This window comes from Cataglyphis hispanica, chromosome 17, assembly GCF_021464435.1.
Source record: "Cataglyphis hispanica isolate Lineage 1 chromosome 17, ULB_Chis1_1.0, whole genome shotgun sequence".
NCBI lineage: Eukaryota > Metazoa > Arthropoda > Insecta > Hymenoptera > Formicidae > Cataglyphis > Cataglyphis hispanica.
The window spans coordinates 1,482,119-1,500,835 of NC_065970.1; the positions used below are offsets into that span (position 1 = coordinate 1,482,119).

The following is an 18,717-nucleotide window of genomic DNA, read 5'->3' on the forward strand; positions in this document are numbered from 1 at the left end:
TCATGATAAAAGATTAAATAATTCTGCTAAATATATTACTCATTTAATTTACCCTATCTAATTTGTTTAATGCTCGAAAATAAATATATATAGTTTCGTATATATTTTAATAACCTATTGCATCTCCGAGAGAAAATTGTCCCGATGCATTGTTCGAGATACTCGAAAGTCCTGTTCCTATACATCGATGCGGGATGATTCTTTTACGGGACCCTTCGACAAATTGAATCGTTCGATGATCTTATCTAGGTGCTATTGTCAGAAGGTAATTTGAGAAGGCGCTATCGATCGATATACCAAGAATGGAAAGTTACATATTCTCGACGCTCGGCTTGAAAAGCATCCACTGCGCACTTTCAGAAAGTCTCTAATTCTTTACGAAATTTCGATCGTTCTTAGATGCACGTTACATAGCAGCTAAACTGGCCAAGAAGCAAAAAGTTTGTTCGGTCAAGCACCACGGTATTTCGAGAGACTCTCGTTTCGCGAGCATCACCGTCACATACAGCCACGTTTACCCTTTGTTCAAGGATCACTTCGTCAGTATCGGCGAAACCGTAGAAACCCCTTTAAACCGCAGATGCGCGGATCATGTATCATGTAACGTATGGAGGAGAACGTGTTTTGGATCTACTATCGAAGTTCTATCGCCTCCTCGAATTTTACATAACGAGTTTATAAGCAAGCATCGGCGGAAAATTTATGACAGAGGCTGCGCCATTTGTTTCCAAAGCTTTTAATTTTCAGCATTAAGTATCTCGAGGCGAAGGGAAGATGAGGCAAGCTTTAAATTTAATTTCTATTAAGACAATCGATCGCTCTGGCTTACCCTACAATCTGTCACACGAAGGAACGGCGATATAAGAAAGAGGGTGGCGCGAAGCTCGTAAGAGTTGATGAGCTGTAAGAGTGAACGGAAAAATGCTAGACGAGAACGTTTAAGAAAAATCCGAGGAGGGACGAGTAGTTGAAAAGTGCAATTACGCGGATAACAAAACAGAATCGCTTGACAAACGACTCGCCGAGCACGTTTTCATCGATTTTGCCGCGATCATGTGTTTCTGATTGAAAAATACGATGTCGTAACAATATTTACATACAATATTCGCATAAACGCGAATTAAATTCAATATTAGCAAAATCCAACAATCTCGAATAATAATCGAATAAATCGGCAATCATGTAGCTGCGAGCGACAGCGACAATTCGACCAGTAACTGCCTGTTGTCAATTTGTATAATTATATAATGCAGATATGGATACTGTCGCGTGCACACGCTCCATGATTCAATGCTGAATGCGTGTCGTGTACCGAGAACATAACGTAGATGCAAGGGTTTACCGGGCTAATAAAACTGCAGCTGAATTGTTATCACTGTAACAAAAGAGAGACTGCGTAAAAAAAATTACGTAAATAATAAATGTAAAAATGCACAAAAAATAATGGAAATACATTTTTATTATTTTTGGTGCAATTTTTTTCAATTATTAATTTTATATAACATTGTTATTCTTTTGCGTATTTTCTCTTCATAAAAATTATATATACATATAATATATATTTTTTATAAAGATGATATTAAGATTTTTCAATTCATGCATTTCTAATAGGATTTCACCGATTCGTATTGACTAGTATTTCGAATATAGTACTGTTCAAAATTAAATTTCCCCTTTAACGTCCTGAAGCCAAACAGTTGCCGTAAGAAATGATGGAAGAACTTTTCGAGAACTTCAAAGACCTTTTTACAATCATACGCGATAAAGTCACATGCAGCATATTCAGCGACATGCGCTGCAAAGATTATGTGAATTTACTCGAGTTTTAAGACTTGAAAGATTGCAACTTGACTTAAATTTTTGAGTTCTAACTTGAAAGGTAATAAACTGTCGCCGAAAGTTTATCGAGGCGAAACAGAAAAGTGGCTTGTGCGGTACGCGCTTTGTGCAAAAATATCGTCCATGTGCAACATTATCGAGATGCAACGACGTCAATTAAGGTATCGAAATTGCATTACATCGATATACCTTTATGGCATACGAAGTAGCTACACGCTTCACGTAAAGTGGCTTGACGAAACGCGACACGCTGGAATAGTATTGTACATGTTTCTTGGCTAAAAGTATGCAGGTCCGCAGGATGCTTTGTGCATGTTAAAACTAGCATTATTCTTCGCGTTTAATCCAATTTTTTTAAGAACGGAAAAATGAAGCTGCCCGACAGATGGCGGAACATAGTCAAACATAACAATCAATACCTTGTTTAATAAAATTATAATTTCACGCATAAATATTGCCTTTAAATTTTCATAAGAAAAAAAAATGTTTTACGCGGCCAAAACGATATAAATAAAAAAATTCAACATAATATATTTTGACAAACGATAAAAGATATTTCCCAATTGTCGCACATGTCATTGTAAAATTAATTTTGAAAATTGATAATCATTTTTTTAAATTATACTTTCAAAGATATTTATATTTAATAAAGATATTTATAATTATATTTTTAAACGGTCATACCTCTGCGATGAAAAAAAGCTGCTATTAAAATGAATTTATTCATTTATGAAAAAGCGTGTTATTGAAAATCATGCAAATTTAAAACGGAGAGAAATAACGTTATTAATTCTCCGATTTCCAATTTCGATTTCTCCAAAAGCCTAGCTTTACAAAAAACAGTTAATATCGTATATTTGAAAATCACTTTTGTCCCCTAATGAAACAATAATGGACCATCGCGCGTAGGCAGCTTGTGGCAGCGACTTTGTTCAAAATCCGAATGAATAAGAGAAAATCACGCTGCTTTACAGCTTTAAAACGTTATCAAGTAAAGAGACAAATTGCCTATTTTTTGCGGGGTTGCGCGAAACTCGGAAGACGGTCGCAGTAGAACGTCGTAGCGCGAGTCAGACATGCGCGCTCGGCGCAGGGCGGCGCGCGGCAGTGAAAGAGCTCGAGGGCGAAACCCACGTTTTAGTCTGTCGCGTGTGTTGCTACGGCACATATAGTATCACCCTCGCCCTCGCCGCTGAGATCTGATCGGTGCTTCGTGATCGTAGATGAGAGATGCCGTGAGAGGAGAGGAAGCGCACGCGAGATTCGCGCGTGCATTCGCCGAGAGATCGTGCGCGATCGAATTTCATGAGATCGTCCACCTCACCACTGTAGGGCATCGCGAGATGATGATGAGGACGCGATGGGATGTCGCGCGACCTCGTCAATCGTCACGGATCACCGCGTAAACCTAAATTCCGCTCGTAAAATTCCTTGTTAGGCTGACACGCGGATTTTTGACGTGCATCCTGACACATCAGATTTAATCAGAATCGTTTTTTTTTCGAGAGATACAGTTGCAACTTGCGGGTAATCCTAATTGCAATTTATACGTAGTATTCATCTCGTTATAGAAATTTTCTGTACAGTTCGATATCGGTGACAAAGCTCTTCGATGAGATCCACTCTCTCCCGACTCGATCTTACGAAAAATATCGCCGTTTCGTGCAAGGTTTAACGTAAAAAAAAGGTGTACACGCGATCCTATATTAACGCTACATCCGATTAGAATATGTCGCACAGGCCTTTGAAAAAGCACACGAGGGGAAAAGGTCGCTGCGGCAACCGCACCGCTCCGATGCCCGAGAGATGACTATACTACTGCCGAGAAAACGATAAGCCTATTATGAGCCAGCTTTAAGTGACGCGAGATTGATCGCGTAAAAATAACCAGCGCGCGGCACAAAAAAAAGAAAGAAAAAAAAAAACGTGGCGGGAATGCGCGCCAAGTACACTTTGCGGTGGCGATTATATCGGTGCGCTCATCGCACCTTTACAGCGTAAGATTGGAGATTGACTTCCGGTCGCGACCGGTATGCGTCCCCCCCCCGCGTGGCCTCGCTACGCGTCGCCGATCGGAAATGCTCGCGGTTATCATCATCGTTGTGTCGAGTGATGACCATTGGCGAGCGAGCTGTCCGTAACAAGATCAGATGATGACGGATTCCCCGACACCATCGACCAGCAGACATCACGACGATAAATGCGACAAGCCCGAGAAAACCGATAAGACGGTGTTCCTGGTAAGTGAATTGTCTTATCTTAATGCAAATCGCGGTCGCGGCGACAAACCACCTCCCGTGTCTTCCGCTGATGTAACTTTAACGAGCTCTCTCAACGTAATCGACTCGTAATAAATTTTTCACGTCATCGCGCCGTCGAAATCTTATTAATCCGCTGGGCACGGAATCTCGTCCCCCTTTAAAGACCCACGTCATTTGTTTTACCTTCCTGTTTCATCTTTTTGCAAAAGATATATAACGGATATTTAACGCTAAAATTTTCACGGTTTAATTTTCAATAATTTGCCTGAATAATTAGATATTGTTGCGAATAATAGCGATTGGGGCTGAGAGTGATTACCGCGTCGTCTCATTTTTTCATTTTCCAGTCCTATTCAGTTGTAAATCACATCGGGCGAGAAATAATTATTCGCGACGCAATCGATTCATAAACTATATACAGTCATTATCTCTGTCATTTTCAATTATTTAATAATACTCTTCGAATGTCGAATTATGCGGCAAGTATTCTGCAAATATATTATTACACGATATCCATTTATCGGACAAACGTAAACGAGGAAAATTGCTTAACGAGAGAGAGAGAGAGAGAAATGTAACAATAACCAAGGGAATATATGTGTAATGGAAATGTATAATATACATGCACGTCGCGAATAAAACGTATTTGCCCGTACGCTATTTCCGTATTCCCTAATCGGACAATCGATGGATAACCGACTGCGAGTTTCGCTTTTCATGCGTTTCAGCAAATCCAGGACATAAACAGCCAGGTAGCGCAATTTCGGGATTTACTCATTAATATCGGACAACCGCGAGATTGTCCGGAACTGCGAGAGAAAATACGAAGGCTACGTCGTAATTGCGTGGAGGCTTGCAAGAGCACCTCTCAGCTGGTACTGCCCCATGTGCAGAGGTGAGTTTAAATTTAGGAACAAGCCCGATTAATCGAAATAGTTTCGAAGATCGAACAATTTCGCAACAATGAAAATCATGTGGTGTTATTCGAATTTTCTCCGAAGATAATATCTCGTTAGTACGTAGATTACACGTATACTCGAACCTATTTAATTCGATTTAATACAATACCAAGCTATTCTTCAAACGCTCAAACCATTCGTGCTCGATCAACGCGTTAATTCGTTCGGGAAATGAACTATATATACATTTATTGCGCGTTTAAATCAACAAGGAAATTAACGCGCTCTCCACCGTATATTCATATCCTTCACGCGATTTCCTTCGCTTATATATATTCTTGCAAGGGCTATTCCTGCAATTTTTCCGACAATAATAACGAGAACGGTCCTTTGACCTATGCGATGATCGCGCCAGAACGACGAAGAAAAGGAGCGCGAATGTAAACCGTGAGATTAACGAGACCGACGTCGAAAATATAGGACAAGGTTTCGCCGTTCCTAAACTCCGGATTAAAGCTAGTTTGCGACGACGAAAGAGAGGAAGGAAGAAAGAGAGAGAGAGAGAGAGAGAGAGAAACTTTTCCTCGATTTCTTATCCATCGCTTCTCCGTCATCCTGTCGCACAATGCAGGTCACAGATAGATGCCACGGAACGACTGAACGCTCCAAGAATCATGGTCGTGAGAAAAGCGTCACGTGCCGTTTTATTCGTCCCGCACCTCTCCGTCACCTCTTCAATAACTTTCATTCCGTAAGTTTACCGGGCGCGCCCCACGGGGTGCCCTTTATCACTGGTTTACGCAGAATTTCCGTCGCCATCCAAAACTTTTGATCGACTTTGCGATAGGAATCTAATAAAATTTATTTCCGCGATGCAATCTCGATCGACAAATTCAATCATTTCGCTTATCTCGCGTGCACGATCTCATTACGTATATTATTATTTTCCACGATATTTATCTTTTTTTTTTTTTTGTCGATGACTTTTGTCAAAGCTAGTTACTCAATTTCGATGTTCCAGCCTGTTCGCGGAAGGCATTTGCTTAGAACATCGTCGTAATGTTTGTAAGGCGTGGATTTTACGTAAAGTCAAATATATGCACGTCGTGCGGCTGTGCCTCGTCAATCTCGCTTGATCCAGGTCGCGGTGGGCGCTCGCTCGAAGAAAGTTTGCGCTCTCGAGAGCCGGAGCTTACGACGTCGATCAAGTATTAATGCCGGGAGTATTGTGTTTCTCCTTGTTTGTGTTTTCGTGTCGTTTGCGCGACTTGTAACTTCCATGCAGCTAGAACGAAAGTGTAAAAGTTCGCGCGACGTATTCCTAGCGTCTTTATGCGTTTTACAATTTCCGCGAAAATTGAAATGTTTACAGTTTAAAATTACAGACTTTACGAACGCTTTACGCTCTTGATACGCTCTTGAAATCGAACTCGACGGAGTGGATAAATACGGCACTTAACACGATATCTCTGGACATGACAAATTGCCAATAAAATACGATAATAATGAATAAACAATGCTTGAAAAAGCAATAACTCTGGAGTATATTTTTCAAATTAAATAAAATAATATTGAAAATTATATAAAAGAGAAACAAGCGAACTTGACACGAAGCAAGAAAGAAGAGAGTCGTTTTAAATTCAGTCGAGACAATATAATTGAGCACATACGCAAATATGTGTGTATATGTATCCTCTTGCAGGACGATCTTTCATGAATAATTTAATCGCCATAAAGAGTTTCGAGATGCACAGAGATACTCTGTGCAATTTCCGCATCTGGATATATATAGTAGTTGCAAGACATTTACCAAAAGCTAGAGAGTCTCTTTAACATAATCGCGGATTAATATATAGGCGAAGTCGGTGGTGAACAACCATTCTTTTGATCTCTGAAAAAAAGGTCGCGCGAATAAAACATCGGCGAGTATTTTGCATAATCGATGCAGTTGCATGTTTCGGGGCGCACGAAATACTCGTGACGTTTGAGCGAGAACGTAAATCGGGCGATGTGTACGTAATATGTGATTGAATGTACATGTAAAGGTAATCGATTGATTGTATACCGCGCACCTCGAATAAACTACACGTGAATATGTAACATCGACAAAAAGATTCCCCCCCTCTCTCTCTCTCTCTCTAATCTTTCGAAACACGAAATAAAAAGAAAATCTAAGAAAGACGAAATAATAATAGAGACGGACGTTTTAGGAATAATTAATAAATACGATTCACACGCAACGATAAAGTAATTTGAGCGAATAATCGAACCTCGTTGTGTCGCCGCGGCAGGTGCTATTAACGTAATCAAACGAGGAGGAAATGCGAATGCTGGTCACGTAGTAACATTATTCCGGGCTCTAACTGGAAATAAACAGCACTGTAACGAGAAGCGGAAGGGGGTTAACGATAATTATCGTTCCGTAACCGTCACACGATGATCCGGCTTAAGCGACGTAAATAAAATGATGCGTATGCACATGTGCGGCACGCGTGATAAACTGTTCGACACGGCTGTCTAATTAAACGGTCTCATTGAAAATCTCGTTCTACGCTTCGTGTCTCATATTTCAGCGCTACAATTCAATTTCACGGCAAATGATTATTTTCGCTCTTCAAAATCCAGTACACCAGATATTTCACATAATTATCCGGCATTAAATCTTTATATTTTTTCAGACGACGGGTGTACGTATATATATCTATAGCTGTACAAGCTCGATAAGTAGTAAGATAATTGGTCAACTTTCGCGTCAAGCTTTAGTCGAGGAGAAACTCGGTTTGTAAATTAACGAAGAAAATAAGATTCCGGCGTCTATTTCGCATCTCGCACAACTTGGCTTTATTTTCACATTTAAATAATTATTACATTTAAATAATTCAGTTAAGCTTGTCAAAATAATTGTTGTAAGAATATAATATGTTTATCTTAATAATGTCTCATGCTGGATCGTATATTTAACAATGTAATGTTAATGTTCATGTGTATGCAATAACGTACACTTGTCTATTCACTTAGACACTAAAAATGTACAAAAAAAATTTCGAAAAAAAAAACAAAGAATCGTAAAACATTTAGGTTTTTATTAAACTGTGCAGAGCCCCGGAAGGAATTATTCAAAGGCGACTGAGTGAGGATGAAAGAGAGAAGGAAAGAAAAAAAAAAAAAGAGAGAAAGCAAAGAAAAAGGCAGGGAAAGAGAATCTGTAATTGTGCGAGTGGCGCTCTTTACGAAATCTGCTCCTATCCTTGACTCATCTCCCTTAACTTTTTGCGAGGAACTAATTTGTAAAATCGATAGCTCTCTTTCCTTCGGATGCAAATAGTTATACGGTAGAGGGAGGGGGGAGGGGAGGGCTATACGAAAGAAGAAGGGAAAAACTATATAAACCAGAAGAGAATTTGTTTGCAAAGGAATTTGAATTCGGAACTCTTTATTGCCGCCACAAAATGGGAGCGAGCAAAAGTAGACTCATTTTGTGTTATATTTCTTTGTTTTTGCATTTCTCATTATAATATAATTATTATAACTCAAACTTTATCTCCTCAATCTACAATATTTGACCAAGAACTATAAATTGTAACACGGGATAAATAATAAAGAATATAGCTAATGTAAGAAAAAAAGAAATCGCGGAGAATCGTTCGCCTTAATAGGAATAAGGATAAGAAGCGGTCGCGAATATGCTTATAGATTGATTGGTCGGCTGCCTTCGGTCGCGCCAATCTATTTCGCGCGTTAATTGGAATCTCATTAATCGGAAGCCAATCGAAATGGTTTCTGCACAAGGAGTATGCTCAATGCTGGACCAATGCGGTAATTGATGTAAAACGAGTTAATCGGAGTACTTGATTTTCCTGCGGCTTTTTACTAGCCACCCTTCTTATGCCACATGACAGTATTATCGGATTATATGTTTTGCGGCGTATTATTTTGCGAAGATATTACTTTAGAAATTTAAAACAACGTATTTATTATTAAAAAAAAAAGAAAAAAAAAACAATTCCGCGGAGAGATGTAATATTCGCTCGACATACATTTACTGCTCGTTTATCCCTCCGTAAGATAATACATCATCAGAGCTAAGAATCGCCCGCAGTAACGGGATCACCCCAATGGGAAGTCTCTCCATCGTTCTTAAAAATTCTTACGTATATAATGCGAGCACGCCATTAATGCCGTGATGTTTTTATCCACCACGGTCGCAAATATCAGCGAAAAACAAAAAAAAGCGGAAGAAAAATATACGCGACGGAGGGCAAAGAAGAAGGGTTACTCACGATGACACATAAACACTTGAACACGTTTGCGAAAGGTGCGCGCGTTGAGGTCAGCATTAGTACATTGCAGTGGTTCTTTCGTTTAAGCAACGGTAATTATGGTTTTAATGTAATTAATTCGGCAAACCGCGCGAAACCTGCACGAAGGAAATCGCATTTATGTACTACTTAAATTTCATTCCCGACGCGAAAGGAAGTCGTTAAAGCAATGCATATCTCTCGCGATTTATTCTTGCTGGGCAACCTGATCTCTCGTAGTTTTACTATCTCTCGTTTACTTCTTCTTGTCTATTTCGGTGCTATTCATACATTCGTACATTCTGTAAAAAAAATGCTCTTCCCATCCTTCATTTGTTATTCCAAATAAAATTTGGAAAGGGTAATGAAATTACATTTAATTTATATGTCTCGTATTTTATTTCTAATTTCCGACACGGTTGAGAACCTTTTAGAAATACATTATATATTTGATTACAGCGCTATGGACGTCGGAATACCAGTGGACAGTCCAAATTTAGTGCTATTATTTTACGTCGTACAACTATTTCTACGCGAACTGCATAAGAGCAAGAATCTTATACGAATCATACCCATGGATATGACGGGATATTATGGTAAGTGTTATGCACGTTATACAAACGTTTCTCTTGATATAATATAATCATCTTGAAATTTCTCAAACATCAGAAAATAGGAACAGAAATACGAGAGCACTTTGTATAACTCCTTTTATAAATTGTTACAACTTGGTGACTTTAATTTCGAGAAATAAATGAGTACTTATCGTTCAAAATAAAGTTTAATTTACATCATTCGTTTGTTTCTATACTTTTAATTTTAACTTTAAACACGAGAAACTTGTTTCAAATGTTTTTAGAACGTATAAAGGTGTAGAATCGAGTCACACGTTATCGGTTTGCGAAGCGTAACATTAAATCAATTTCTGCGGTCGCTTTGAGTCAAGAACCGAATAGATTGATTTACGGCATGCATTTCATAGAGGGATCGTGACTCTCAAAACTATCGCATACAATTGTAGTATCGAATGCCGCTATGCATTCGATAAATAATTTCTAACCATGTATCATTTCTTATAATCGAGACACAAAGAGCCAAATTCTATTTGCCCCACGATGGACCGAGATAAATAATGATAATTTTTATACAAATGTTATCGTGTTAAATCAAATGTTCTCGTACAACTATTTACCAACTACAAATAAATTACGATAATAGAGGCTATCCGTCTCTCTTAAGAAAAACTTTTACCTCGGATAATTTAACAACTATTTCCTTGATATTAAGCTACAAGTTACTCCGAGTGGTCGTTTATTTCCTCCTCGACTTGTACGTGCAAGAGTTCATACAGGCTTTTTTAAATCTCGTCGGAAAAAAAAAACTGAGAAACATGATGCATTAAAGCCACGCTAAATAGAACACGTTATCATTGTAATAAAACACCGTTTATTATTATTCCCTCTAGTTCTATTTCGCTTTAAATATCGCGCGTATTTGAAGAAGGAGACGTCGAGGGAATTAAATGACGTCGTCAAAATTTAACGACACAGTTTTCGTTATCGCGTTACAGAGAGCCGCGCTGGTCCCTCGTATATCGGCAATGTGGTCTCGCAGATCCTTCTATGCAAACAGATCAGGCCGGATTTCAACGAGGAGGAACTCTGCAGCATCCGAAAGGACTCGGAGGAGATCGGTCAGCTGATATCGGAGCTACAAGAATTCATGCCTCAATCCGAAGCTGACACGGGTACAATTTCGCCGATATCTTTTTTGCTCGTATACCGAGGCCTTTGCCTAGCCAATAATAATTTTCCTCACAAATGTATCAAGCGCGATTCTTAAAAGGCAAATTTATTTTATACATATATATATATATATACACACACACACACACTGGCAATTTACATAACAAAAATTTATTCTTTCATCTCTATATTTTTTTTATTCACGCTTCCCAAAGTTGAGTAAATGTCAATTTTTATTCGCGCCATCACATTGCGAGAAATATATTAATAATAGAAAAAAAAATATATAGATGAAATAAATATCGAAAAGACTTGGCTCGATCTTGAAACACGGAATGAGATATGAAATAATATAGTAGATCGATATTATAATATACGAAACGGAAGAGAAATTATGGATTTTGCGAGCGTATCATTAATGCGTACACAACGTAGGATCGCGTCGATAGTGGACGCGAGAGAGAACGCCCCGGCCGACCTTAGATAATATATGGGTCAAGGACGATTCATTCTGCAAAATCCGTTTGTCTGACCTGCATCCCCCGCGGTCCGTGAAGAAAGCATGACGAGCGAAAGTGGCAAATGCCAGAGGGCAAAAATGCGAGGAAAGCGAGAAGGGAGAATGGGAAGGGAAGGAGGAAAAATACTGCTCGTCGGCCAACAAATCTAGACTGCCGTTCGTAAAACAATCTCGCCCGCTTGTTCGATAAATATTGCCTTCCATTGTGCTGCCGGCAGTTGACTTTAGCGCGAAACGAGAGGTTGGAGGAAGAGGAGCGGGTGAGAGAGAATGCGAAATGGATGACACCGAGAGATGGTTTGAGCACAAATTAAACTACGCTCTTTCTCTCTCATAAATCAATGTGACGGGGAACAATAATACAATGTTATATTCGAGATGATCGTAACGTAATTAATGACATTCCTGCGGATCCGGAATATCTTATAAGCGCTTGAAATCTAAATGTTCTCGTAATAATGACAAATAAATGTGACATTCAACGAAAACGTGAGATACGACCGCTGAAAAGTCTCTCCTAATACATAGCAGTCAATATATTATCTCGAACAAGAACGTAAAAATTTCGAGCAAAACGAAAAAATAATCATTGCGATCAATCGCTGCGCGCAATTTTGATGAGGAGAGCTATGGCTCTGAACTGTTGCTTTTTTTTTTATTGAATGCAAAAATTAAAATGATATACTAATGTGAAAAATTAAAATGAAAAAATATCAGCTCTCTCTTTCTAAAATTTGCATGTAAAATTTGTAACGTTTCCGATAGGAAGCGCACAATCTATATTTATCATATGTATGTGTACGAACCAGATTAAAACGAATGCGAGAGAAGGAAAGATACATATGTCATGCAATCCAGGATTTATGGAAACAATATCGCGCGATGAACGTTTTCATATCTTGCTCATCTGCATTTATGTTGCAAATTCGTCAATGGTCGAAGAAAACGTATATTTTTTATCGTAAAAAGAACGCGTTTTTGATGCAGAAAATTTTAGTTTATTCTAGGTATCATAATTAGAATTGTACAATATTAGCTAAAAGTTTTTTGGCCATTAATGAATCTGAAATCAACCGAAGAAACAAAAAAGTGAACTACTCATCGGAAATTTTTAATAGCTGCATCATTTTTTGCCGTAGTTGAACAACTTTCGAATGAATCGGAGTGTAGATGAAGCATTAAATTATGTTCATATTTAAAGCCAAATGAAATTCTGCTCGTTAAAATTTTGTTAATACACGTGAAAAATATTTGATCCGCCTAACAATATTCCTTTTCCGTCAAATTAATCGATAAGAATGCTGCAATGCAGATAATTTTCTGACAAAAAATTATTCGGAAATACCGTTGCTTTTTCTGATTGGATTGCATAATGATTTTGATTTGACGAGGTTAAATTTTAATCGATCTTGATGCGCATCGCTGTAAGAGAGGGAGTATTATTTTGCAAACGTATTCGCGGCTAAATTAGTAATTAATAGTCGGAGGGACTGGCACGGTGCGCGCAAGGTCGGGACTGTACAACCCAGCTTCCGAGGCGCGGCAGGCAAGGGGACACACGTCAAATGGCGCAACGAGACCGCGCGGACACGGCTCGGTTATCGAGAGGAAAAGCAGTAGCGTTTGACACGTAACGTGATACGGGTCAAGGTCACGAGTCAGGCAAAATCGGGTTTTCGCTCGCGGGAGAAAATGAGGATCCCGGAAAGCGGAAAAAGAAAAAAAAAAAAAGAGAGAAAAGAACGCGGTCAACCGTTTGAGAGAATCGTGGTTGGCCCGAGAAGCACATCCGTGAGATAAAGAGTGCACTTTCCGTGAACGGAGAAGCCACTCGGCGAGCGATCTAGCTGAGATGAATTTGCAAATTTCGCATATAATATTAGCGAAACAATCCCACCACCCGTCGCTCAGGAAGGAGAATTCAACGAATAACTTCCGTTAGACAGAAACGCGATGCCAAGAAGCGGAATTGCCGCATGCCTCTTACCTGACTGCTCCCATTGGTCGTTCCGCAATACAACTACGTTGAATTAATCCGATACCAGTTAACACGTAATATTCTTCGTTAAGGCCACACGATCCAGTTTTTCTGTGCACGCAAAACTGAGCAGGATTGTTGCACATTGTTCATCAATGGCCCGAAATTTTTCACGCTTTCCCACGGTGAAAAATATTTCCAGTTACAATCTGTAACAAATTTTTATTGATTTGTTAAATTTCTGTGATTACGCGCGTTATTTCGTTTCAATGGTATACTCAAATACATACAGTGTATTCCGACAGTCAAATTCTTGCATGAGAAGCAAAATTAATTTTATAATATTTGAAAAGATAAATATAGTCTGTGAGATAACAAATAGAGAACTTAATAACAATAAACGGAGTATGTTACATTCGCTGTTTAGACTTAATGCAAGCGTCGATATCCTCTCGTGAGTTACGCCGAATCTCACGAGATTATTCGTGGTAGGCTTTCAATCTCACGCGGAATTTCAATATTACTGTCGCGACCGACAGCTGTTATCCGAGAAAATTCCGTCGATGGCAATTTATAGTGATCGTCACGTCGGAATTAAATCGTCCTTTCAACACAGTAAAGAAAAAAAAAGTGACCCTTTTCTTTTCTCGTATATTTGTCCAAAATTTAAAACATATTATATCCATCTTTTTTTTATAAAAAAAAATTCCGATAAACATGAGTGGAAAAATGCTTCCTAAAAAAGTTAGCGCCAAAAAACCTCTGAAGTCACGGTTATTTTATACATTTTTATAAATATCAGGGAAAATATGTGTCTGGCCGGAACCAGTTTGGGCCCACTTTGTATAATATTCTTATTATATTTTTTATGTTCTATATTTTTATAATATTTTCTATTTATATCTGCGAAAAATTTTTAAAGTTTAAAACTTCTCCATATTTCTTTAGGCAAAGGCATAGAGGCTGCGATAAAATATCGACTATCTAAAGACATAAGATTCTCTCTCTGATTCTTCGCAGAGAAACCTGTGGCTCTTCATAATATTGGGAACAAAATCAATCGGAACAACGGAATACGAAGGATGCACCGATGGAGCAGCAACAGAGACCGACAATCGTCCTATTTCCGTAGCGGCTTTAGATTTTTGTGCTGCGCCGCGAGCACTAATTATGTTTAACGTATGATTCGTTTTTATTGATTAAAAGATCATATATTTTCGATTATACGTGAAAATAATTACTACGCACCGATACTTTTGCAATAATTCCGATTGTATATCTCGTAAAAAAACGTTAACTTCGGCACTTCGGTTTATAAACATATGAAAAAAAGTTCCATTCATAAAGTACGTCATACGTCAAGTACCTCATACGTCAAGTATTCTGTATATAATTACGCAATTATTTATTCCCGACAGAACTCAAAGTTGCGATTCTCTCTTATCAAAACTTTGATACATCATTTTACTTTTATCGAAATTTTTGCTGCATGAAACTTTTGATATTACGCGCGTTTATTAATCGTAACCTTTTAAAATTTTACGATCTCTTTCCTTAATTACTCATTCGATAAACTCATCTCTTTTAGATTATAATTTATGAAAAATAGCAAATAACGATAAAATGTCAACAATAACGCCGGAAAAACATGTCAAAGCCTAATCGAGGCCTAAACCTATCCTATTTGAGAGATATCCCTTGAAATAAACTTCTAACATATAGCTGGTGACAATCAAAGAGTAGGAGCTCGAGACTCCAATACCGAAAGTTATTAAGAAGTCACGCCATAATGAACACAAATAACGGATGGATGAGCACGAGGATAAAGAAAAGAGGGAATTTCAGCTTCACTTTTTACACTTCTCAGCAAGAATTCTAGTGGCACTTGATACTCCTTTCATTTTTTTTTTTTGAACACCCTTTCCTTCTCAGAATTCGCTGCCATACAAAATTTCCAAGTCACGGAACAAAAGGCGCTCTAGTGCCAGGGGGACGGAGGAGAAGCCCTTTATTCAATTCCTAAAATCCTTTAATTAATCGTACCACTAACATTGTTCCAAATCTAATTTGAATCTCCCCAAATCATATTTCTTAAGTGCTAACGCGCCAATTCTCCCAATTTATCGCATTTAGATCTTTTAACGCTTGTGTTAATTTTAATCGAAGATTTCGACTCGAAATACTCATACTCGTAATCAAAGTTAGTTGATATTAATCAAATCCAAATCTTTAAATTCTATGAGAAGAATTATATGAGAAACCTAGACGCGAATATATTACATTCAGATATATATATAGAATCGTCAGAAAAATGTGTCTATGTCAAGTCAAAGCGGTAGATGCATATTGTGGAACAATTATGTCCTAGCATATTTACAAGTGAGTGGACCAACCTCGATCTATTTATAATGCGCGATGGGCACACACGCAATGTAGTCTTCTAGTATGCGTGTTTCGCATATATCATAGAATACAGGATGTCCCAAAATCACCAAATGTTCCTCTAGTAGCAAATTTTTTGGCCAATTCGAAAATGATTTTTTCTTAGCAAAAATATCGAGATATCAATAATTTTCGAATTATAAACGATTAAAAAGAAAGGGCTTTTTACAAGCTAAATTTTGTAGAATCAAAAGATTAACAACAAAAAGAGATAAACAACAAAATTATATTTTTCAGTCAATTTTAATTGGAATTAAAAAAATTTTAAAGCTTAGTTAAAAGTATGATGGAAAAAGTTGCGAGAAATAATGAGCTTCTTCGATATTTTCGGTAAGGAAAAATTGACTCCAAATTGGTCGGTCTGCTATTAAGAGAATATCTGAACTGCTGTGTGTAGGGCATCCTACATATACAATATAGGTACTAGAGATTATTTACAAAGCAATACGTAGATATAAACACACACGTAAACACACATACGTATACAGAACATGCGCAGAATTTGTGTTGTGTATACATTCATACATTTCCCGCATATGAAATATATACAACAGAATATATATAATCGTTACATCGTGATTTTAACTCTAAACAACATCGGCATTATTTGATAAAAATAAAACATCATAAAAAATCCTCCTTAAGATATAATGATTATTTTTATCTGAAAAAAATTGATGCATTTTAATTTTTATATTATCTTTATATTACAAGTCCAGATATGGCACCAGATAATGCAAACTTGGGATATTTTTATATATTCACATAAATAAAGCACTACCGTTTTATTAACAACAATATCTATATGATATTAGATGTTACTAGCAAGCGGAGAAAAAGAATTTGAAAACAACACACACACGTACCTATACAATTGTAATTTACGATCGTACATATAATAACATAATACGAAAAATATTTGAGATATTTTAAAATATACAAGTTATTTTGTTATATATCTTATCTCTCTCTCTCTCTCTCTCTCTCTCTCTTATCAAGAGTGTATTCTTACAAATCTTTCTTACAAATATCGCACATCTTTGATTCTTTCTTACGTTAATGATTAGGTTCATAAAAAGTGATATGTGATATTTTGAGCGTTTTATAGTAACTCGATTAAGTTGTCAATGTAAATTAGATTAGAAGACTATATAATAGAGCGACTATTTTATATAAACATTGCGAAAAAACAGCCGTCGGCTGTAAATGATGCACGGAAATGATTACAATGTATATCTCATTCTTCTCCTAAAATCTAACAATAAGTATAATGCGAGAAAGATTGTATGTTCGATTAAATTACACATATCAATTATGATATCGAGCGAATTCACCAAATCGTTTACCTGACAATTATTAATCTTCGGATAGCAAAAGACCGATCGCGTAAAAAGTATCGAGGTGGAAAAATTAGCGCAGATTATGAACTATTATCGAGATGTATATCAGACAGATAGATCGATTGCGAATCGTTTTTTCGAGAAAAAAAAAAGATTGTCTTAAAGGCCCTCGATGTGAAATTATTTATTCTCGCGGACAATTGTTACATCTCGAATTAGCGATTCGATTATTTCTGCGTTCATTTAATCCAGAACTGGAAAGTTTCGGGTCGATTTTCGTATAGCTGATACTCACTCTACCTCTCTCAGAGTTTATTGGAACACTATCCTAGCGAGAGGAAGCAACGGGTATCGGTTACAATTGAAAATTGATCTGAAAATTGCAATTCTCAGCTCTGATTTAATCCTACCACGATGTGAAAAGGGGACCGAACTATTCGAATATTTTACTCGTCGAATTTTTGTTGAGGGAACATTAAAAAGGAACAAAGATATTAGCGCTGACACGTCGTATTTTAGGCAGTAAGAGAGAAATTGTAAACATTAGAAACTAATTCAAACTCATAAGGTAACGCAAATGGCAAAATCAAATCGTTGAGATATAATGTAAATGATGTTGAAATAAATTTGAATCGTTCGAAGCGAACGGTAATAGTTAAAATAATTAGTTAATTTGCAATAGTTATATAAAACTGCATGATAATTAAATAGCAAAAATGAATCTCGATGTGTATGAAAAAATAGACTGTCTTCCAATTAAGTTATTTAAATATGAAAACGTATTATATTTAAAAATATAAAATTTGCATGCATTACTATTGTAATATTTCTTGCGCGAAAAATTGAACGCTGATTTTATCTTTCTTTATTTTTCCATAAACTGTATTGTTTATTATCGATATAATAATTATAAAACTAATCGAGTTCAACCGAAAACTATGCAATAGTGCGAATAAAAATTATAACTGCTTACTTATAAAGTTATGATATGCATTTTGTTGTGGAGTTGAAATTGAGCGATCTCTAATCTGTATAATCAGATTATTAATATGAAATTCGATTAAAACACGCGACAGATAGAACGATGTAATAACGAATGTTAATTTCGCGATTTTGTATCTATAAGGTCATATACGAAAAAACTTGCAGCAACATTCAAGTATAAAAAAAGCGACAAGGTAAGCTATATATCTCTTTTCACTTTTTACTTTACAGATTTTTTTGACGGGATTAATGACTTATGACTTTTAAAATTTGAATGAGAATTTTTTAAAGACTTTTTTTCGCTTTCAATGATATATATATATATATATATATATATATATATATATATATATATATATATACGCTAAGAACGAATTAATACAAAATTAATATGATCGTTTTTCGCGTGAT

At 37.0% G+C, this 18,717-nt stretch overlaps 2 protein-coding genes across 2 annotated transcripts in view; one reads left to right on the top strand and one right to left on the bottom strand.

The window, feature by feature from the left end:
* The window catches only part of LOC126855807 (limbic system-associated membrane protein-like), a 32,630-nt gene that overhangs the window by 13,694 nt on the left and 219 nt on the right, over positions 1 to 18,717 (bottom strand). Inside the window, exon 2 of the mRNA XM_050603776.1 lies at positions 13,550 to 13,749. The gene's annotated coding sequence lies outside the window, so the exon portion shown is untranslated. The remainder of the gene's footprint in view (positions 1 to 13,549; positions 13,750 to 18,717) is intronic.
* Positions 2,992 to 18,099, top strand: LOC126855812 (uncharacterized). The gene is made up of 5 exons (XM_050603788.1): positions 2,992 to 4,079; positions 4,829 to 4,995; positions 9,757 to 9,893; positions 10,868 to 11,044; positions 14,561 to 18,099. The coding sequence occupies exons 1-5, from the start codon at positions 3,990 to 3,992 to the stop codon at positions 14,716 to 14,718; spliced, it is 729 nt and encodes a 242-aa protein (XP_050459745.1). The 5' UTR covers positions 2,992 to 3,989; the 3' UTR covers positions 14,719 to 18,099.